Source organism: Leuciscus leuciscus (genome assembly GCF_965113295.1).
Source record: "Leuciscus leuciscus genome assembly, chromosome: 16".
Taxonomy (NCBI): Eukaryota; Metazoa; Chordata; class Actinopteri; order Cypriniformes; family Leuciscidae; genus Leuciscus; species Leuciscus leuciscus.
In genome coordinates, this window is record NC_138740.1 from 24701485 (window position 1) to 24724563 (window position 23079).

The following is a 23079-nucleotide window of genomic DNA, read 5'->3' on the forward strand; positions in this document are numbered from 1 at the left end:
TTGATGAAAAACAAACTTTTTTTTTAAATGTTGCCTTAGCAACTAACTGAAATATTTGACTAAATACAGTAAGTAATAAAATGACTAAAACTAGAGCTAACTAGAAATATAAAAAAGAAATAAAAATGACAAAAGCACAAAATTATGAAAACTTGAATAAAAAATATAAGCTAATTCAAAATGGTAATAAATATTATAATAGTATATAAGTACTAAAATTGAAATTACAATAAGGCAACATAGAAATATAAAAAATATAAAAATGACAAAAGCACATAACAAAATGACAAAACATTTCATATAAAATAATAGCTAATTCAAAATATGAGTAAATATTATAATAGTATATATAAATAACACTATTCCAGCCCATATTCATAGATCATAGTTTTTCCCCTCTCAGACTTTTAGCCAATTTATTAATGGTTCCCAAATTCAGATTGTTTGTCTTGGGTGATATCTCATTGCCACAGCCTCTACAAAGGTCTATTGGAATTCCCACCATCACCATCTCAGTGAAATTTCATCCATTCCTATCTTCAAAACTCAATTAAACTCAATTAATTAAACTCTCTTTAGGCAGTGTTATTGGAATCTTTATGCGCTGACTCCTTCTGATAGCAATTATATTTATTAGTCGGTGCAAAGTGGAGATAGAATGTTTTCTGTCGCTGCAGATAAGCTAGAAGACTCAATCTGGCAGCCAACCTTTGACACTGAACAAGTTGATGCTGACCAAAAAGAACCAGACACTACTATTTTCAGCTTTAACTGTCTTCCTTTTTCCTTTCCCTCTCACTCTCGCTCCAGACATACACGATTGCCTACAGGACAGTTACTTATTAAAGCCCTCATCATTACAGGCTGTAGCTCTCTAATAATGCACAAACCCAGCTTTGAATACCTCACTAATGAGAACATGCTCTCTGTCTCACACGTACACACTCCACCGCGTGTGCCGTGTTCATCAAACGCTTCTTGCAGGTTCTCCCAAAACTGCAGGCATTTTTAGCAGTGTTTCTCACTTCCTTCCCTTGAATATGTCATCTGTTTGGCTGTACCGCTCTCTTTTCCTCTTATCTTCAAAAACGCAGATTTATTCTCATTAACACCATGATAAACATTAGGATTATTTTGAGTAAAAAAAAAAACGATTTAAAGTGTGGATATGGTGTCAGCATGTTGTAATGAAGTCGTGAAAAGTCAGCAGTCATTTTCCATATATGAGAGAAAGTGTAGACCGGATCAGTGAAATGAGCTCAATGCTAGTGAGCGAAAACATGCTGCACTTCTGAATTGGGGGACTGGCATAGATATTTCATACTTTTAAGGATAAATAAATTGCCATTTTATTTTTATATATATTACAGTAATATTACATAAAAAACATAATTTATCCATAAAATTTTCACTCCTTCACAAAAAAGATTAATTACAAATACAACTACATTAAAACAAATACATTTGAATGATGGGCAGACATTGCTAAATATTTAGCCCCTGGCTTTCACCTCAGACCCCCTAAAACAGCCTTAAAATGACTCGCCAATCGTTAAAAAATCGTTAAAAGACAAACCCTCAGGATTTTCATACACGAGATCATGCATCTTACGATTCTCCCCGCGGGCAAACAGCAATCAAGTGGTGTGTTCTCTAGGTAAGGGTCACAACCATCACATTAGTCAAGGCCCACTGCACCCGTGGAAATAGGGAATGTGTGCTAGCTAGAGTAAATTCATGTGTCTGTATCTCTGCCTGATGGTTAGGGCCGTAACCCACCTGCTGCTGGCCTGGCCTAGCAAGATAAGTGGACTGACCAGAGCGCTAACTCCATCTGTTCAGTGACATTTGCTGATCTGTGCTGTTATGCACACAGTGTGAGTCCTGCTATGAGTCACTGGAATGGCGTAGTTTTGTGCAAATGATGATCCTGAGCAGTGCTCTCCTACCTTCAACTCAGATCTGTTGTGGGTCAAGCTTTTTAGTCTGTACAAGTGTAGCAGGATTGTTTTCTCACACGTGATCATTCCAACTATTATTTTTATTATTATTATTTTGTTAATTAAGAACTGAATTATAATTGTATAATTGATTATATATAAGTGAATTGCCACATGCTTGTAAAAAATTCAGCTGCAATTGTATATTATTTTTATTATTTCAGTTGTGTGTAAATATGTCTATACACACATACATAAAGTGAGTGCAGAATTATTAGGCACGTTCATTTTCTGGTCTTTTTTTTTTTTCCAGGCACATTTGACCAATTCCAAACCACATGAATCTTAACTACTATTAATTTTGTATTTAATCATTAATAAGTGATATATAATTGTTCGTGAAGGCTGGAAATGAAAAACACCTTATATTCAGGTGTGAATAATTATTAGGCACATTTTCTTTTACAGATAAAATAAGCCAAAAAAGAGTTTTAACTCAGACTGAAAAGTAAAAAATTATTAAATGCCCATGAGAAGGATGCAATACTAATGCAATATTAGAAATGCAGTTATGGCATGACCATTGGACAGTGAAATGCTCATTGGGTCAGCAGGGTCAGACAAATACAGGTGGAGAAGGACCTTGAAGGACCAGCACCACATTCATCTTCCAGAATCTGGCAGTAAGTTTTCAGTCCATCTCCTACCCTGAAGTCCGTTTTGCAGAGATGGACTAAAAATGAACTCCCAAAACGTACTGCCAGATTCTGGAAGATGAATTCTTCAAACAGTGGTACAAGAGGATGTGGTGCTGGTCCTTCAAGAGTCACTCTCAATCTGTCTGTCTATAAAGCCTATTAAAAAAAAATCTTCATGTATTTTACACCATTTCAGCTTGTGATTCTTATTAAGTGAGGGTTATTTTTTAGGATTCTTTACCTAACCTAAGTCTCTGAGATCCTGACACTTTGCACTTCTGGAGACTCCAGGTAGGTTGCAGTTCTGGAAACTGGTGGCGCAGGAGACTAAAGGGTTCCTGATGGTTTCACACTTAATTATTTTGCAGTTAACTTGTGTATTTTCTTCTCCACCTGTATTTGTCTGACCCTGCTGACCCAATGAGCATTTCTGTCCAATGGTCATGCCGTAACTGCAATTTCTAATATTGCATTAGTATTGCATCCTTCTCATGGGCATTTCATAATTTTGGACTTTTCAGTCTGAGTTAAAACTCTTTTTTGGCTTATTTTATCTGTAAAAGAAAATGTGCCTAATAGTTATGCACACCTGAATATAAGGTGTTTTTCATTTCCAGCCTTCGCGAACAATTATATATCACTTATAAATGATTAAATACAAAACTAATAGCAGTTAAGATTAATGGGGGTTGAAAATTTGTAAAATATGATCAGAAAATGAATGTGCCTAATAATTCTAATAATGCACACATTGTATATATAAGGAAGGCTCACATAAAGAGATTATTCTGAATAAGACTTTATCAGGGACACAAGCCATACAGAGAATATTGTTGTGCATGTAAATGTCGGTGACGGTACGAACAGTGTGGAAGTCTTAGACAGATTTAATATTTGGCAAGGAAGCTTTTGAATCCCCGCCTGGAAGCCAAGCTTACACAGTGCTCAGAAAGGGATGAGAGCCAAGATTTAATTCAACATGTCCCCCTATTCTTTACTTCTGGGTTTCCTTGCCTCGCCTCGCCTCTGGGGTGGGATGATATCTCACACACTGCTTCAAAGCTTTTGTAGAGACGCAATTCTCTGGATGGTGGTACCATTTGAAAGAAAGAAGTGTTCTCGTTTCTGTGTTGAAAGCGACAGCTCAGAAGGAAGCAGAATGATTTTTCATTACCTGCCAGGTGCAGCGGAGTCGAGTTGCGTCCCTGTGTGTCTCTGCAGTTGATGTTCTCCAAGCTGCACAGTTTCTGGACCCGGGCCAGGCAGCCTTTCTTGGCGGCATCCAAAAGCGCTGCATCTCCTCTCAGCAAGTCCTGGATATCCGTGTCTCCCTCCTTCACCATGTCCAATGGAGTGTTTCCATCCCGATTCTTCTTGGTGGGGTCTGCTCCATGCTGAAGGAGATAAGGACATTGAGTACAAATACACACAGAAGCCCAAAGGCTGACAGCACAGTTTAAAAACCTCATCTTTCAGAGTTCAATCATTCAAACCACATCTTATTTTCAGAGGACGTGAGATTTTTTACAAAGTACACCTCTAAATTCATTTTACAACGTCCCTTAGAGATTTAGATTCAGTGAATGTGAAATGTGAATTTATTTCCTGCAGTTTCAACCTCAGCAGTTCCACTCTAGGAAACAGTGACACGTTTGTTTGAAGGCTAATGTGCATATTCCTTACAGCTCTGAAGCTGAACCTCTCTGCGACAGTAACCTGAGACGCGATGAAAGCAGACAGCATTAAAACCGACGTCTGGCAAACACCAATTATTCTGAAGCCCCTGCAGCGGTTCAAACTGCATTTAAAAACTTTACAGAGAGATAAAAACCATTAACAACTCCAGGCTGTCAGACGTCTAGAGAAAGAGATATCACTTGAATCCACAAGTATGCCAAGTGAAGTGAAGAGGTCAGTGCTTGAGCCAGCAGGAGTAGTGATGACAGTACCTTCAGAAGCAGTTTGCAGATCTCGTATTTGCCCTTGGCCGCGGCCTCATGCAGCGGGGTGAACTTCCACAGGTCTGCCACGTTGACCGACGCTCCGTGTCTGACCAGCAGCTCTGCCACTTCGTAATGGCCGTACGAGCAGGCATTATGCAGCGGCACCAAACCTCTGCCAGCAGACAGGGAAGTTCAGAGATAAATAGTGACAAGAAGATTATAGCTTATCTCCTAGTGCTGCTAACTCATGCACTGACTGTTAATGAAGTTTCAGATGAAGAACTGCAGGAAGTCTCACCCTTTGTCTTTGGCGTGGACATCAGCGCCGTGGTGCAGAAGGTACTCGACCACGGCCACGCGATTGTAGCCTGCGGCAAAGTGGAGCGGCGTGGAGTGACGACCCTCCAGGTCTCGACAGTTCACATTCTGAGGGGAGCAAAGTTGCTATACAAGACGAAACAAACAGCATTAAACTGAATGCAAATACAGAACTTTACTTTAGTGATGAGCGGTTAAACGCATCAAGGAATTAATTTCATTTGATCTGCTTTTATAGGGTAGCAGGCCAGAATTATGGCAAGCGTCAGTAGAGATTCTGATTAATTGCCTGACAAAAGTCTAATTGGTGCTCTGATCTAATTACTTTACACATAATGAGGCTTTCAGATAATGAGGATCTGATTGCATCAAAGGCATCCATCCATACAGACATTTTTATCTTCTCTTTCTAAATCACTATCTTCAGGCTTACATTACCAATCAAAAGTTTGAGGTTAGAAAGCTTTTGATCAAAAGACTTATGCTTAAATTATTGAAATTAGTTTTGAAGACGAATATAAATTGTACGTACTTTAACAATTTTTTAAATCATTTTAATAACATTTATTTTAATTAATAACAATTTGGCAATATTAGTAATATATTAATATACATACCACCATTCAAAAGTTTGGGATTGGTAAAAATATATATATATATTTTTAAAGTCTCTTATTTATTTGAACAAACTGTAAAAACAGTAATACTGTGAAATATTATGATGATATATATTTAATGCATCCTTGCTGAATACAATTATTTTCTTTCAAAAAAAAATCTGTGAAAGTTAGTCTATAGAAAAAAAGTCTAAACTGTAGACAGAAGTGTATGTAACAAGATGCTGTGTTTGTGCGTATGCTGGCTCAGCGTTTTCTCTCTACCATACACACACATACACAGTCGAAGGTGAGGTCTTCTTACATCTACCCTGTTCAAGGTCATGAGTACAGAACAAAATACATTTAAGAGCTGCAAGCTGTGTCCTTGAAATATTTAATTGTCTGGGATAAAGAAACTAAACCCATTCAGGGTTTTATTACAGACAAAAGTCTATAAAAAAAATTCAATATCCATAATTTTCATGTATTTTCATTCCCATCTAACCTGGGGCTGTTTTGTAGGACTATACTAATGAAAACCATTGTAAAGGTTATTACAAAGTATCTCAAACAAATTATCAAAGTTTTTCACAAAAAAAATCTAATTTCTCTTTCTAGAGAGTTCTATCCCATAAAGTTACATGTTATATCTTGGTTAAACCAGATTTTAAGGATCCCCCACCTCCAAACCCCTTTTTAACCCTTGACTCTTAGACAACTAGTCGACCATCCGGCCTATTTCTATTTGAAACCAAATTAAGGCATCTCTCACCTTCACAGTGTCCAAGTCTCCTGCTTTTGCTGCTTCTAAGAGTCTATAATCCACATCTGAGTTCCTCACTGGAATGTTTTCTAACAGACACAAGCATAAATTAACGTGAATTTCCATAACTGTTAATTCATTAGGATACAGAACATCAAAGCCCAAATAAACAATCCCAAACCCCAGATTCAGACTGTACCGTTCAGGATCTGCTGTACGGCTTCATTGCCCATCTGTGCAGCTGTAAAGCCCTGCAGGGAGACGATGGTGGGGTCAGCTCCATAACTCAACAGCATCCTACACGTCTGCAAGTGTCCAGCCAGAGCCGCCCGGTGCAACGCCGTCTGACCCAGAGTGTCAACAGCATTCATCTATAAACAAACAAACAACAAAAAGGATGGAAAGGAAGTGAGCAGACTGGAATCTCCCTGATCAGTGAAGTGCACATCTGAATGCAGCCCACAGAGCAAGAATGAGCTGTAAGCAAACTTGGCCTCTTTTGAAATGAACACAAATATGAATTAATCAGACAAGCCCCTGGGAAACTTCTACGCTCCTTCAAAGCCTATCAACACTGAACAGTGAAGAAAGAAAGGGACCTACTGCACAATTGTGTGTGTGTGTGCGTGTGCTGTGTGCGGTTTAGCATATGGCACAATTACAGTTCATTATTCTGTCTCAAACTTGTTATTTTTTAAAACTCTAACTCTCAGCAAAATCACTCTTTACTAGAAGTGCAAATCGTACATGACGCAAGTCCTCTACATCAAACACACACTGGCTTTGTTCACACTGCAAATGATTTGTTTATAAAATAAATGTTTGACCAATAGTAATGCATAAGGCTAATTTTGAGATAAAACAGAAAATGAAATATCATTGGTCTGCTGGAATGCTTACATCAGAGTGTGTTGAAATGTAAAAAAAAAAAAAAGTTTCATATATATATATATATATAAATAATCAATTGCATGACTTCATAATATACCCTTGCATTTTTTCCTCTACATTTCAAATCAAACATAAGTTCAAATCTCATTTGCATCTGTTAAAAGTTCTGGTTTCTGTTCATATTTTTTGCCAAAATTAGCTTTTTCCATAAAAAAAAAAAAAAAAGGCGTTTTATTGCATTTTTGGACGAAAATGTTCCACGGAAAAATGTTGGTGCATTACTAGTATACATACCATTACATATAGAGTTGCAAATTATATATACATAAAGAAAATTGGTAAAACTTTACAGTAAGGTTCCATTTGTTAAGGTTAGTTAATGCATTAACTAATATTAACTAACAATGTGCAATCAATCTGATTCAGTACTTATTAATCTTTGTTAACAAGATGTTATTCATTGTCTGTTTATGTTAGTCCAGGTTCATTAACTAATGTTAACAGATACAACGTTTGATTTTAATCACACAAAAGTAAATTATGAGATTAACATTAACTGAGATATTGTTCATTGTTAGTTCATGTTAACTAATGTAGTTACCTTATTGTAAAGTGTGACCAAAATCTTAAATCCAATATGAATGACAAACACAAAAACTTCAAATGTTTCATACCACATTTACTACCGTTAAAAAATTTGGGGTCAGTAAGATTTTACATTAATACTACTAGCATTAATAAATGCATTACATTTTTTAAAAAGTGACTATTTCAAATAAATGCTGTTCTTTTCCACTAAAATATTAAGCAGTACAATGATTTCTGAAGTAATGATGTTGAAAATTCAGCTTTGCCATCACAGGAAGAAAACACATTTTAAAATATGTGAAAGGGGTGGTTGATTATGATTTCACTTTTTTAACTTTAGTTAGTGTGTAATGTTGCTGTTTGAGCATAAACAACATCTGCAAAGTTACAATGCTCAAAGTTCAAAGCAAAAGGAGATATTTTCTTTTAAAGAAATTGCTTTTTAAGGACTACAACAAACGGCTGGTAGGGACTACATGACATTCCTCCCGGGTTAGTGACATAAATAACCCTAAAATTTACATAAACCCCACCTCGGAACGTGATTTATAGACTATCATGACATAATATGCTAATCAATTACACATAAGTTACATAAATTCATCAACTAAACATTCAGAAATGTAGTCTACATGTCACGTCTTCTTGAGTCTCTCCATCTTTGTCTGACTCCGGTTTGAACATATAAGGCTAAAAGTTTTTGAAATTTTCAGGACACAAGCTGTTGAAGCTCCGCCCTCTGTGCCGGGAGCAGCAGCTCATTTGCATTTAAAGGGACAGAGACAAAAATGGTGCGTTTTGTTCACCCTCAAAAAGTGACAATTTTAACATGATATATAAAAATATCTGTGGGGTATTTTGAGCTAAAACTTCACATACGCACTCTAGTGACATCAAAGACTTATTTTCCATCTTGTGAAAAGGGCATTATACCACTCCTTTAAAAAAGAAAAAAGTATTCTTGATAAAAAAAAAGCAGCATTGGTGATCATAATAGACTTTATTGAAATTTTCCCCAAACTGTGGAATAGTAATCTACAAAGGAGGTCTGTGAATTTCAGGCTGTCCAGACCTACAAACTACAGAACAGATTTCAGTATATGCCAAAGCATACTTTCCTGCCTGTTTGAACAAAGCCATAATATCAATATAGATCTTCAGCTAATAAGCAGCTTCCATCGTCAGCTGATTTTCTCAGTAACTGTGTGTACTTTAGACAGCTTTATTCTTCATGCTTCCTGCTCTTCTTATTAACACAATGCTTCTGCACCATCTGTTTACTGGTTCACACATGGTCTGTAAACACACACTTGCTACACACTCGCCTCTTGTCTTTGAACCTCCAGCCTGACTAATTATCCAGTCCATTAATGTCACTTAAGTCTGGCCGCTGAAGTTTGGCAGCGAGCTGGGTCGCAACACCAGTTAACGATCGAATGCGTTTCCGAGGGCTCGTATTCAAACAGATGGACGCTGGTGATTGAATGATGGAATTCGGGTTGTGGCGGGTCAGCCTCCGTTTATTTATCATGCAAGAGAGCTGGGATGCGAGTGGAAGGGAGGCTTTGAAAATCAAGCTGCTCCAGGCAGCATAAAAGAGCCACACAGCATCAATGAAGAGGACCTCCCGATAATACAACCTTGCGTGAAAGTAGGACACGCAAGTTTGATGAGCGGGGAGCCCCTTTAGATACACTCTCGGCTCGAACAAAGAAGGCAGACTGTGGATGAGATTATTTACAGGAGTATCGGCTCCCCTGGTCTCTCCGCTGAAGAATAGCTGATCAGCCCTGATGCTCTCAGCCAAGGCAGTAGCTGAATGCCTGATCAGTTAGTCGATGCTTATCTGATTTGGCTCTCTGAAAGAGCTCCATTGATTTGGAAGTCTTTTACCCCTCTCTGCTCTGGAGAGGTAATGACATGAATGATGTAGCTCGTAAACGTCCTCCAGTTTCTCTGAAACAGTCCAGCAGTGAGACCGAGGCAGCAGGCTGTTTACCTATTTAGGTTTGGCTCTATCTTTTCATGTGCAAGATTACATTTTTTAAAAAGAATTACAATGGCAGAAGTGGCTCACCACAGTGTTTAAAACACACAGGATGAAAAACTTACAATGAGATTTAAGTTCTACACAGCATGTTTTTGCATCCAACAAAATGGTAGCGATGGGAATAAAGCAATTCTGGTTCTGATTCTACTTACTATTTTATTTATATTTATATAAATCATTATTATTTTAGAAAAATTGAGTAGTATGTTTTTGTTTTTTGTGCAAATAATTGCAATTTATATATATGGAATGTGTACTACCATAGAAAAGTCTATTATGCTCACAGAAGCTGCATTCATTTGATAAATACAGAAAAAACAGTAGCATTGGGAAATATTATTACATTTAAAAATAACTGTTTAATAATAATAGTGATGCAAAGCTGATTTTTTTGCCTCATTACTCCAGTACTTTCAGTGTTACATGATGCTTCAGAAATCATTCTAATATGCTGGTTTGGTGCTTAAGAACTATTTCTTATTATTAGTTGAAAACAGTTGTGCTGCTTACTATTTTCGTGGAAACATTGATGCTATTTTCTCAGGATTCCTTAATATTAATGAATAGAAAGTTCAAAAGAACAGAATTTACTTGAGACATAAATGTCTATACTCTCACTTTTGATTAATTTAATGCATCCTTGCTGCTTTAAAAAAAAAATGTTATCATACTGACCAAACTTTTTAACGGTAATGTATATTTGGAATACATTTACTTTCCTCAGCAGCCTATTCAGCATTCATTTCAGACTTCAAGAGAACAACAAATCAAACACAAAATTGTTTTAGGCAACAAAATTCTAGATAGCTTATAACTTCATGTTCTCAAATTCATTTAATCTAGCAACAGTATTGTCTTTATTATGTTTTTCAAACCCATAGTTTGGATAGTTTCGTTTGTCTGCGAGGAATGTAAATGTGCCAAGCCTACGGAAAAAAATGTAAAATGCGCTCCACGCACAGAAGCGGCATATTATAAATAATGGGAAACCATAAATCATGCTACTGAATTTTATTGTTCATTTTTGTGCACAGCTGACAAAACAAAATGAACCAATTGCCAATTTGCTCTGATGCGTAAATTGCATAATTTATGCATTTTGAAGCAGTTTCATCTGCTTTGGTGGAAGAATACAAATGTAACAAAAAAATGAAAATAACTTCATAAAATATAAGTGATTCCAATATTAAAGATAATAAACAAACAAACTAGTTCTGAATCAGAAATAGTTCTTGATTTCCAACACTAGGGATCAGATTTCAAATAATAGATCAATCTGCTGAAGTCTCTTTGTAAACAAAGTGATGAATGTTTGGCAGTTAATTAGGAAGATGTTAGCATATAAACACTTCCATACTGATGATGAGCACTTCCATCTCAAAGCCAATTATCTCATCCACTGATAAGCAGACAAATTACTCTGACACAAAAAAAAGAAGTGCAATGCTAGCAAAGCTCATTCTTCATTCTTCTCCTCATGCAGCAAGAACGTGATGACTCAACTGCACACAAAGGTGGAAGTGACAAAAACGCTGCTCCACTGAACTGATTTTTCTCGGGCTGAGAACAGACACAAAAAACGTGCTGTGGTTCTGTAGAGGGGCCCTGTTCTAAACTTTTATACAGTTTTTTCCCCATAAGGTCGTCTAACAATGTCAGTAAAGGGTTCTTGTACCAAAAACAGTCCACGTAGTTATAAATGACAAATTTCCTCCCTCTCTCTGACCTGAGCTCCAGTTAGATGGAAAGAGTTTTCCCACAAAAAAATATCTTAATCCTCCCCACAAAAAAAAACATAACAGCATACAGATTTGCAACAACATGAGGGTGAATAAATCTTGGCAATTTTTTGGTGAACTATCCCTTTAAGGCAGACTGTGAGCTGTGAGAGGTGTATGGTGAGGTGTCAAGTGTGTAAATGTGTGTATATGTGTGTCACAGCTCTGTAGGCACTTGAGAGCACATGTAGGGATGTGGCGCTGCTGATGCAGGACCAGATGTGTACCTTCGCCCCGTGTTTCTGCAGGACCTCCATGATGTCGTTGTGCGCCCGTTCTGCTGCCACATGGAGAGGCGTCATGAAGCTGCACAGGAGAGGAGGAGAAGATAATGGAAATAAAAGGGGCTTTCACACCAGAGGAACCTTTTCATAGTTCCTAGAACTATTGGCAGAAGTACCCGCATTTTGGCGTGTTCGCACCGCAGGAACTAGGAACGATTTTAGCTCTAGGAACTCCTTTTGGGGGAACTAGATGAGCTCCTACTTTAGTAGGGTCTAAACCAGCGCTTTAGGAACTACCAGTGACGCAAGTGTACGCTGATTGGCTGAACGAACGCGAAACACCGGCACCCGGCATTTTTTTAAAAAGCCGTGTACACAGCCTATACATATACTCCACAAACTAACTCTACGAACATGGAAAGCAGAGATAGATGGACCTCTCAACATTTAGGGTGTATTCACACCAGGAAAGTCCGATAGTTCACTTGCTTTGGTCCGGACCAAATAAAATGTTAGTTTTTTTGGGTTTGGTACGGTTCGCTTTCACACTGCTCTTTTTGCAAGTGAACCAAAATTTGTAAACAAAACCACACGTGTGCTAAGGTCGTCCATTCATTGGACAAGGATTCTCAAGTAGGGAAATCAGGAAGTGCAAAAAAAAAAGGCTCAGCATGGAGATATTTCGTACTGCAATATTTGTTATTTTACTGATTTTGTGTTATGCTCTACAAACGCAATATGAAGAAACTAATGAGTATCATATGATACAATGTCATCATTCTATACGATGTTGTAATTCGGATTGAGAAGACGACAATGTGCTGCAAGACGGTTCCGTCAAGCATTTATGCGCGATTAGACTAAAGAGAACGCTCTGTATGTGAATGTCCTGATGCACACACTCATTCATTCATTCCATTCCAATGATGCACACACGACGCGCAGAAAGACGCGCAACAGTATCGTGTGGCCAGACAGCGCGCCGGAATGGAATTCTCTTTCGCACTTGAACGAACAATAACACAAACCATTATGCCAAGATGTCCGTTGTGTTAAGTATCCTCATAAGAGCAGTCAAATAATTCAATGAACGTAAAGGCGCAGTGCTTTCTTGCAATTGGGTCGGTTCATATTCACATCGTAAACGAACCATACCAGAGTTCGTTTGGAACCGTACCGAGACCACCTCTTCAGCTGGGTCTCGGTTGGATTGTTTGGTCCGCACCCGAGTTCGATTGCTGTATTCACATCTGCCCAAAAGGTCCGCACCAAGGGTGGAAACGAACTAGAGTTCGATTCAATCGAACCAAACAAGGCAGGTGTGAATACACCCTAACACTAAGGAGAAAATCTAACGCAACTTTGGAGCAAGCAAAACATGATTATGTACTTCTGCTCAGCTAGCGACATTAGGCATCAACCACACAGAAAACGCAAATACTTTTTCACACGCTGTCTACTTTCTTTGTTTAACAGTTCTATCTAATAACGTATTAGACAGGACTGTGACAGATAATAAACTAATGGAGAATAGGCGCTGTGTGCTCAGGCTCTAGCGGATCCGCCCTGGTGGCTAGATCCTAGGACTAAGTTCCTAGAACTACCCGGTGCGAAAGCCCCTAAACAGAGAAGATCATGAGAAAGACAGACTTTAGCATCAGTCTTCAACACATGACAGGCACATTCACTCACTCTTTGTTCTTCTCATTGACATTGGCTCCTTTCCGTAGCAGCAGTTCAGTGACCTGTTTTCGTTTCGGGTGAGGCGAAGCGACCGTACAGTGCTGAAACACAGAATAGAGGCCTTGTAAGATTCACAGAAGTCTTTTTGGGTAACTTTTATGGGGCTATTTCTCTTGGACACCATTTTAGTAACCATTCACTTTTATTGTATGAAGCAGTGCCGTGAATATCCTGCCTGAATAGGTTCTCTAGTCGTTTAAGGAACAAAAAAGCAAATCATATAAATTTGGAAAGACATAATGGTGAGTAAATGATGACAGGAGTTTCATTTTTGGGTGACCTATCCCTTTAACATCTGCTTTCAACCTGATTTCTCAGCTGGAGAGATTCAGAAGTGAATGAGGAAGGGCTCACCAGTGCCGTCTCGTGCGTCTGTGGGTGCTTGAAGTTGATGATCTCCAAAGCTAGAGTCTTCTTCACCTTGGTCATGTCTGCTTCTCGTGCCGCCTGAAGAAGAGAGTGGCCCTTAAACTCGTCTGCACCAGAGGAAAAGAGAAAATGTAGAGAAATGATGCAAGACGCTCTGACAGAAGCCGGTGGTAGACATAATTCATCAAGACAAAGCGTGAAAAAAAGTAATTGAAGCTTCACAGCTACAATGCAATCTGGCTTTACGGCAGCAAAAATATAAGTTAGGGTTTCTAAAATGTATGACTGAATCTTGACCTGATCGAATTAATTTTGTGCATTCAATTTGTTATGCTTCTGCTCATAAGAACGGCAAAGACGGAACATTATTCCACCTACAAAAGTGCTGTTTTACAGATTATGAGCACAGCTGGGATTCAGCCACAGTTAATCACAGCTGAGCTGATATTTAGCGAAACATTGCAACAGCAACATTTAAATTACCTTTGTCATCATTTGCAACAGTTCATCTTAAATGAATATCCATTTTCATAGTTTGTAAACATCACCTTTTTCACCTCTTCTGAGTTTGCAGGTCTGATTATAACATTATTATGTACACTATATTGTTGTTGGGGGGTCTGGGAGAATTGTTTTGTGATTTTAACATGTAAATGAAGTATTCTGGTGTACTCTAACAAGAAAATAAAGGGAAAAGACAATATTTGCTTCAAGTAAAAAAAATGTAAAAAGAAAAATTCACAATTGGATTCGATTCACTTCAAAATTCAATATTTATTCATTCGGGGCCTATCAGGTACAGAAAATGGTTAACTTCCTAAAAGAAAAAAATATCTCTCAACTAATGCTGTAAACTATACAGGGAACTCAAGTTGGTCCATCATTATAATATTAAAGACCCCCTTTAATATTGTTGCCTTTGACCCCCTTGAAAAAAATGTTGCCTTTGGCTTGCTCAGTTGGGGATATTTTGGGGATATTTAATTTAATTTTATCAATCAATAAATTCCTCTTGAAACAAACTTTGTTGTATTATTTTAATTTAATACTGTGAAGCTGCTTTGATGCAATCTGTATTGTGAAAAGCGCTATACAAATAAACTTGACTTGACTTGACTTGACTTTAGTCAGTAATTTTATTCCTTAAAACTCATAATTTGATCTCCAAAATGGCATATACAATTTTTTTCCAGTAAACATTTTTTATTCATGGTAACTTCATTTAGTATACGTGGATCCATGAATATGCAAATAAGCCCCGCCTCAACTCACTCAAACAGGCTCATTTACAAGTCGATGTATCAGAATGGTAATGGATTTTATGCATCGCTCTCTAAAACGTCGGACACATAACGGTAATTGATATGATTAGCCTTTGGCTAAACTACGTTATCAAACAGCTAATAATGTGTTGCTAATGTTACATGAACCACGTTCCTGTTCGCCATCTCCAGTCACACAACTGCCTTCAAAAAATCAGCATCCTTACAAACACTTTGAACAACTTAGAACGTCAGTGGAGAAAGGTATACATTTCATCATAATCGTAATATACATCATATACATAATTCACCCGCTATATTGCTAAATGTACCTAATTTTTTTAACGCATTTATTCAAACATACATTAATTTAAAGGTGGGGTATGTGATTCTCTTTTTTGTCCATGTTTTCAAAATCACTTGAAATCCTATTCCTAACCCACTTACAGCCACTGAGTTAGAAGCACTGAAATGAAAATTAAGCAATTTAATCATCTGTGGAACGGGCAGGACTCGAAAAACTCCAGCCAATCATTTCCAAGACCACCTAGAATCATTGGACAGTAAGTTCGTCAATCAAACGGTCGTACCATACCCCCTCCCCCCATCAGGGGGTTAGCCAATGTTCTTTGAATGGGTGGAGTCAGGGTCAGCATTGGAGGAAAGAAGGTAGGATCATTTGAGTTGTGTATTTTTAAAATCTGCTGGCCGTTTTGCAAATCCCATACCCCACCTTTAAGAACAGATAAAAATGCAATAAATATGCAATATACTGCATATATTTAGCAAAACGCTCCTCTCTAAGTTCATTGTCTACCTGACTAATGAGTTTTTTAACATTGAATGGCTTTTCTGAGGTAAATGAGACCTTATATGACATTCTTTGCAAGCTGTTTTATTGACGCCTTTCCACGGTTGAAACACTGATTGAACAATTACATGTGACATGATACAGATTTTGGCAAATTGTACTATATCTTTTAACATCCTAAAATACTCACAGCACAGGCTCAAACTCAACATAAATTCCGCATAAAGGAAAATCTTTACACAGCAAATTGTGTAAAGTTTCAGTCAGAACTACATCACTCCACCCCACACTGGGAGAAGACAGATGGAGAATTCACAGGCAAAATAAACAACAACGTCGCCTGCCAACCTCATCAGCACACTGCAACTCAGCCTCTACTGCGCTTGAATAATGCAGAATGAGACTATTGTAGGTTTAAAGGCGTCTTTCTCAAAACCTTGATGCGTCTGTCTCAATGCCAGCGAGAATGTGGCAGAAACAAAGAGGCAGAAAAAAAGTTGTGTCTAGCTCACTTACACTTGTAAGGGAAACAAGTGCGATGATTTTTTTGGGATCTGATGCCACTTATGCAGAGCAATGGTGAAAGATCCCGGTCTGTTGTCTTCACTTCACGCTTAAGCAATAAGGAACAAGGTTGTTTTGTAAAAGATGTAAGTAGAACTGGAATCTGGATAAATTGAGAATCACGATTTTTTGTTTCACATAGGTGTCACAATTCTTCCACGATTCTGAACAGACAATTAAACAAAATGGCATATAATTTACAAGAAGTTCTGACAAAATATTAACTGCTTCTGTCTATCTAAAAATGTTTAATTAATTTGAAAGAATTTCTTCTTTTTTTAATGGGTTTGAATGAATGATTCAACGACTTACTCATAAATACTTCACTTGTTTTATTACTGGATAAATTAGCAATTTTTGAACGAATCTCTTTAATTAACGATTCAATAACAAATACATAGTTAACAGTCACTTGTCGCATCCTAGTGGCGTAAAGATGTAATCCATATAATTGTTATTTAACGCCCCAAGTTAATTTCAAAAGGTGATTTACTCTATTTTGATCGCTACCGTAGACATCAGTGTTTATATCTGAACTACAGTAGTCAACATTTGAAATGGATCAAAACCTTTCATCAAAGTTTTACATGAATTTTGAACAATACCCCTTTTTGTCTTAGGGCAACTTTGATGAACTTTTTTGATCCAATTCAAAAGTTGACTACTGTATACATTTTTATCCGAGTACTTAATATTTGTTGCACAGAAATTACGACACTGTGTGGTTGAAAACAATGTTTGTGAAGCTGCCTTATAAATATACGTGACAACTGCTCTCTCTGGGTAAACTGCGGCGCCAACGCAGATTAGTACGGAATGTTCTGGTGTGATTTTGTCAAATGTTTAATAGACACAGGTGAATCGTTGTCATTTAGGATTGAGATCGCGTGGGTGTTTGAATCGAGATTGCAATCTTTTAACAATGAATCGTGTAGCTCTAGCTGTAAGGCAACATATGCTATACTGTGAATATGACAACAAAAGAAGTTGCATCAAAGCCTGTCGAGCCTTAAACTCACAATATAGTCCAGCCTCAAATAATGTTTTTTTATTTATTTTTTTATGTAATTGAATCTTAGGTAATTTTGTTGTGTGTGCTTTTGTCATTTTTTTTCTTCTATTTAGCTTACATTTATTTTTATTTCAGTTTTAGTTTAACAAGTACTTAATCTAGTTTTTTCCCCCATTTAGTTAACAAAGCAACATTTTCATTTTCATATCTATATTTAACTATCTATATTTTACTTTATCTTTATTTCAATTAATAAAAACAATAAATGTTTTATTGTTTTAGTTTTGGTAAACAACAACAACAACATTGATTTGCATATATTTATATGTTCCAAACGTTAGTACGTCTTTTGATACTTTTAAAATTAATATTTTTATTCAGCAAAGACACATTAAATTAATAAAAAAGACATTTATGAAGTTACAAAAGATAATGGCAGTGTCTGAAAGCTTAAAAATGCTGCCTTCGGAGGATGTATTCCAAGGTAGGAAGGCTTAAAAGCATGTCCGAATCAAATGCAAGCTTCACTTCCTGTCTCCTGAGATATTTCGTCAGGTCGATTTTTGAAGATGTATCCTTCGCTGCCTGTGATATCCCACAATCCTGTGCGTTCCATTCTGTGACAGTTAGGCCGTGTGTCCACCAAAGCTTTTTTCCCGAGGCAAGCGTATTTTTCCAATCACTAGCTCCAAACGCTCAGCGTTTTTTCACCGAGACTTGAAGAATGTTCAACTTTGGGTAAAATAAAGCACTCATCACTGTCACTTTTTACCCATCTGTCCAATCACAGTGGAGGAGGGGCGGGACAAATACCACTCCAACCGACCACCACATCCAGCTTGTAAAGCGATAACAAACAACAAGCAGCACATCTCTTCATCCAAACTAGAGCCAGAGCAAGTACATTACATTGTGTTTAATTTTTTATATTCAGAAACAAACTATTTAAAAATCAGATACTAGGAACAGTTACGTGGATATTCCATATCAAAGCACATATAGCGTCTCAACTGATAAAAAAAAATGCTGTGCCACCGAATAGTTCCAAAAATGCTTCGGTGGACACAGTTTTTACACACTAAAAAAATTAATATTGCATCTGAAAGTTGCGGTTGGGTGAGCAGTTTGTGTAAATATACAGTACTTTTTCGACCAACGTTTTCCACTTTTGATGTCATTTCTAGTGAGAAATTAGCATTGTAGTAATTAAATATTCGCTTAGTTATCACCAAAACTCTCTTTATTTTGTTATAGATCATTTAAACTGTTATGATGCCTCAGAAGTCAGTCTCGTGAGGTACCTTCGTGCGCAAATACTACCTGTGAAGACTTATTAAAACTGAAAACAGTTTTTCACTCATTTTAATTGTTTTAAATGGTTCTTGGCATGCTAAATGCAGCCTTGGGGAACCAAAGAATATTATCTTAAAAACATAAATTGTAAAAAATTGTACTGATCCCAAAAGTGAGTGAGGTCAGTTTAATTAAAAGAAAAGGTAAACTCACATGTGAGCCTCTCTTTGAGTTCAGGGGTCGGGGCCATGTCCACAGCGCTCTTCCCATGGCAGTTGACCAGCGTGGGGTCGGCTCCGTGACTCAGCAACAGGGAACAAACCTCCACGCGATTCTTGGAGGCAGCCTCGTGCAAAGGGGTGAACTGCCAGAGGTCCATGGCATTGACGCACGCCCCATGCTACAGAAAAACATTCATGGTGAGATCACACTAAAAGGATGGTGCATTTCAGAGGCCCCAGATTCATTTTCAAATACGATGAGAACACGATGCGGTTCCACTTGACTAGTTAGAGCAGTTTTAGCATAGATTATGAATTTATATCTATTAGGGAGCATTCTATGCCCCAGAAGCCAAGTTAATAGCACTGAGGGAAAAGAATATCGAACAAATTTTTAGAAAATGGCAGTTTTCCAGGAGGGAGACATCAACTTGCACTCAAAGGCAGGGGGTAGACATTACAAAACTATGGCATAGATCTTCTAAAAAGAAAAGAGTCTTTTTACCATCAAATGCTAAATAAAAAGTTAGACAATAAGTTCACACTGATATTTGCCATACAATGGAAGTGAATGGCTTCTGGGAACTCATTAAAACAAGAAAATCAATGACATCAGGTGTGACGCGTTTTGATTGGCCATATTTGAAAAGAGGTGAATATGAATGAGATTTGACATCAGTGGAGATGATTATCAGTAAATAACTTAAATTTCTGTCTTTTCATACAAAAATATATTAGATGGCTTCAAAAGACTTGGAATATAATACAAAGTTGTATGGACTACTTTGAAGGTGCTTTTGTCATATTTGGAGTTTGACGGTCCCTGGTCACCGTCCACTCTTATTGTATGGAAAACATTCTGCTGAAAAATGTCTCTTCTTGTGTTTCATGACATGAGGGTCAGTAAATCATTTTTTGGGGGAATTACCCCTTTAAAACACTTCTTGAGCCGTAGAGAGTTTGTTTTTTCTTGAACTGCAAGTGAGAGGAGTGAAACAAAAGCTCCCGAGGAACTCAGAAACATTGAGATAACGCCAGGTGTTCATAATAATGCATCTGTGTCAAATAAAATGATTCTTAATAGTATTCTGATCATTGTAAGGTACATCTAATCTAATATAATGATTGAGGGGTCTTAATGAGATCTGGGGAGCTAGTGATTTTGTGATAAGCTCTCAAGAGACTGAGAATACTCTGCTCTGCTGTGTATCAAACTCCAAACATTGTTCTAGTGACAGATTGGCTGCTCCACAGGGCTCTGTTGACACAGCAAGCATGGGAGAACACACCGTGAGCATAGTGTTCCATATAACAGCTTTGTAAATAAAAGGAGCTGGACTTAAAGGCCATACTCTGTGAACATTCTGGCTCAAGGGAGAGAAACTGAACTTTGACAAGACATGCAGAATGAAGCTGCATATGCAAAAATGAAGGAGATTCATTGAAGAAGTCACTTTCTTATTGGGCAGGAAGATAAAGTAAACTAAACCAGGGTTATTAACATTAACAAAAACTAAAATGTTTTTGTTAACTAAAAGCTGGAATAAAATAAAATATAAATATTAGTTAGACGAAAAATGTTAACTAAATGAAAAGTAGAAATGTTTAAATAAGGTCAAGTTGAAGCACTAAAATTACTAACAAAAAAAAAAACTAAAAAACTAAAACAGAATTAATATAAATTAAAATGAGAACTAAAATGATAAAACTAAAAGCTGATCCAAAATACAATTAAAAACTATAATAGTTTATAAATAATGCTAAAATAAGTGATGGCGAAAACACTGTAGCATGGAAAAAATACAACCAATAGGAACTTATTTTGTTTAAATTAGTGCTGCCAAATCAATAAAACGCAATTAATCGATTCCAACATAAAAGTTTGTGTTTATATAATATGTGCGTGTAACATATGTATGTACATCGTGACAGCACTAGCTTAAGATATATGTGGAGCAGGACTTTGGAACAAGGGCGATATACTGAGGCTGGGTTACGATATAATGAGCTGACTATTTATTGTGACAAGACAGAATCCAAGTGACTGACAGTTGCAGTTGCAACTAGTTTGGACAAAACCTCAGTTTAACATGTTGCTTCATTGCATTGTGCATCAGTACATGCTGCTCAAATGGAACAGTGTTGTTTGTCTTCCATACAGGTCACACTCAAATATATATGCATACATATTCACTCAGGTTTTTGTCCTTACCTTCAGCAGTAGCTCTGTAACCTCATAGTGTCCATATGAACAGGCGTTGTGCAGAGGAACAAGACCACTGAGGATTGCAAGAACACAAAAAAATTAAAAAAATAATAATTTATGCACAAAATGGCCTTTTACTCTAAGAAATATATGGACAAAGGAAGGATAATGAACCAAAGCTTTTACCAGAGTGAAAATAGCAAAATAGCAAAATGAAACAATCTTTATTTAAAAGTAAAAAAGTAAAGTAAGAAGAAAAAAAAAGGAGACATAAGCAGACCTACCCTTTGTCTTTAGCGTGAACATCAGCGCCATGTTGTAGGAGAAGTTGTACAATTCGAACTCGGTTGTATCCGGCTGCCAGATGCAATGGCGTGGACTACAGGAGAGAAAAGAGAAAATGGAATTATGACAAAACTAAGATATACCGTTCAAAAGTTTAGGGTCAGTACGATTCTCTTAAGAAATAAATCCTTTTATTCAACAAGGGCACATTAAACTGGTGAAATGTGACAGTAAAGATGTGACAGTTTATGTAGTTAAAGATTTCCATTTCAAATAAACAGTAAACACTGTTCTTCTGAACTTTATATTCAACAAAGAATCCTGAAAAAAAAAATCAAAGTTTGCACAAAAATATTATGCAGCACAACTGTTTTCAACATTGATAATAATAAGAAATGTTTCTTGAGTCCTTAATCATTATATTAGAATGATTTTTTTTAAATTGCTTATTTTTCAAAATATTACAGTTTTGCTTATGACCATAAGAGACATCTGTTGAAAACATTTAAATATTATATATATATATATATATATATATATATATATATATATATATATATATATATAAAAAATATTTAAATGTAATTGGTAAAATTTTATATTACAATTACATATTATAATTTAAATGTAATATTTAAATATATAACATATTACTGACCTCAAATGTTTAAACAGTAGTGCATACAAATCAAATAAAGTGATGACAAAGAACCCCTCTGTAAAAAAAAAAAAAAAAAAAAAAAAAAGAACTTTCTATTCTTTATGCTTCTTTAAAAATTATTTAAATAGCCTTTTTTTCTGAAAGGGAGCTCTTGGTTTGTTTAACATGTTAGGAATTAAGTCCATACTTGGGTTCCTCTCCTATAGAAAGAGCTGAGCTCATGACTGACTAGTTTGCCGTTGAGGACGTCACACTTTGTTGCAGCTCTGTGGCTTGTAACCCCGCCTAACAATCCAACCCTGTACTGTCCTACTGAGAATGACAGATCATGAGTATCAAAGTACAGGCTAACATAATAATTAAGGTATTCAACACCATATATTCAGTGTACCGCAGCACACAGCAGGATATTACAACGGTTCCCACAGCACAGTGTGATCATAGCAAAAACGTCCATCACCTGTATTCTGATGATTGTTTTACGATTTGTATTTATTAAAAGGGTTTTAAGTTAAATTAAAAGGCAGCCTGATGGCACAAAAATTTAACATTAGTTCAAATGAGATGCTAATCAAAATTTTTGACTTTCAGGCGTCAAGTAATTCATGCATTTGGCATTCAACAACAAAAAAACACAAAAAAAACGACAAGACAATCGAAAACAATCAAACAAAATGAGGATCAGGTGGCACAAACAAAATCAAATCCCCATTTAAGTCTCCAATGAAATGCGTCAAGGCACACAGTCATAAACCATCACAGCAATGTATTTATGCGAGCGAAGCACAATGCGCAAACTCCACGTGTTCCCGCACCGCCTCCAGCGGTAAGCATGGCTCATTCACCATACAACTGAAAAT

The 23079-nt window shown here is 36.8% G+C and overlaps 1 protein-coding gene across 4 annotated transcripts in view; it reads right to left on the reverse strand.

The window, feature by feature from the left end:
- tnksa (tankyrase, TRF1-interacting ankyrin-related ADP-ribose polymerase a) overlaps positions 1-23079 on the reverse strand; it is a 102333-nt gene that overhangs the window by 12282 nt on the left and 66972 nt on the right. For all 4 annotated transcript variants that reach the window (XM_082141901.1, XM_082141902.1, XM_082141899.1 and 1 more), the window contains 11 exons: positions 21558-21652; positions 21280-21346; positions 19060-19246; positions 13890-14011; positions 13485-13576; positions 11796-11874; positions 6461-6632; positions 6271-6350; positions 4880-5025; positions 4588-4753; positions 3813-4032 (listed from right to left, as the gene is read on the reverse strand). In XM_082141901.1, coding sequence (XP_081998027.1) covers positions 3813-4032; positions 4588-4753; positions 4880-5025; positions 6271-6350; positions 6461-6632; positions 11796-11874; positions 13485-13576; positions 13890-14011; positions 19060-19246; positions 21280-21346; positions 21558-21652 — 1426 coding nt within the window. The remainder of the gene's footprint in view (positions 1-3812; positions 4033-4587; positions 4754-4879; positions 5026-6270; positions 6351-6460; positions 6633-11795; positions 11875-13484; positions 13577-13889; positions 14012-19059; positions 19247-21279; positions 21347-21557; positions 21653-23079) is intronic.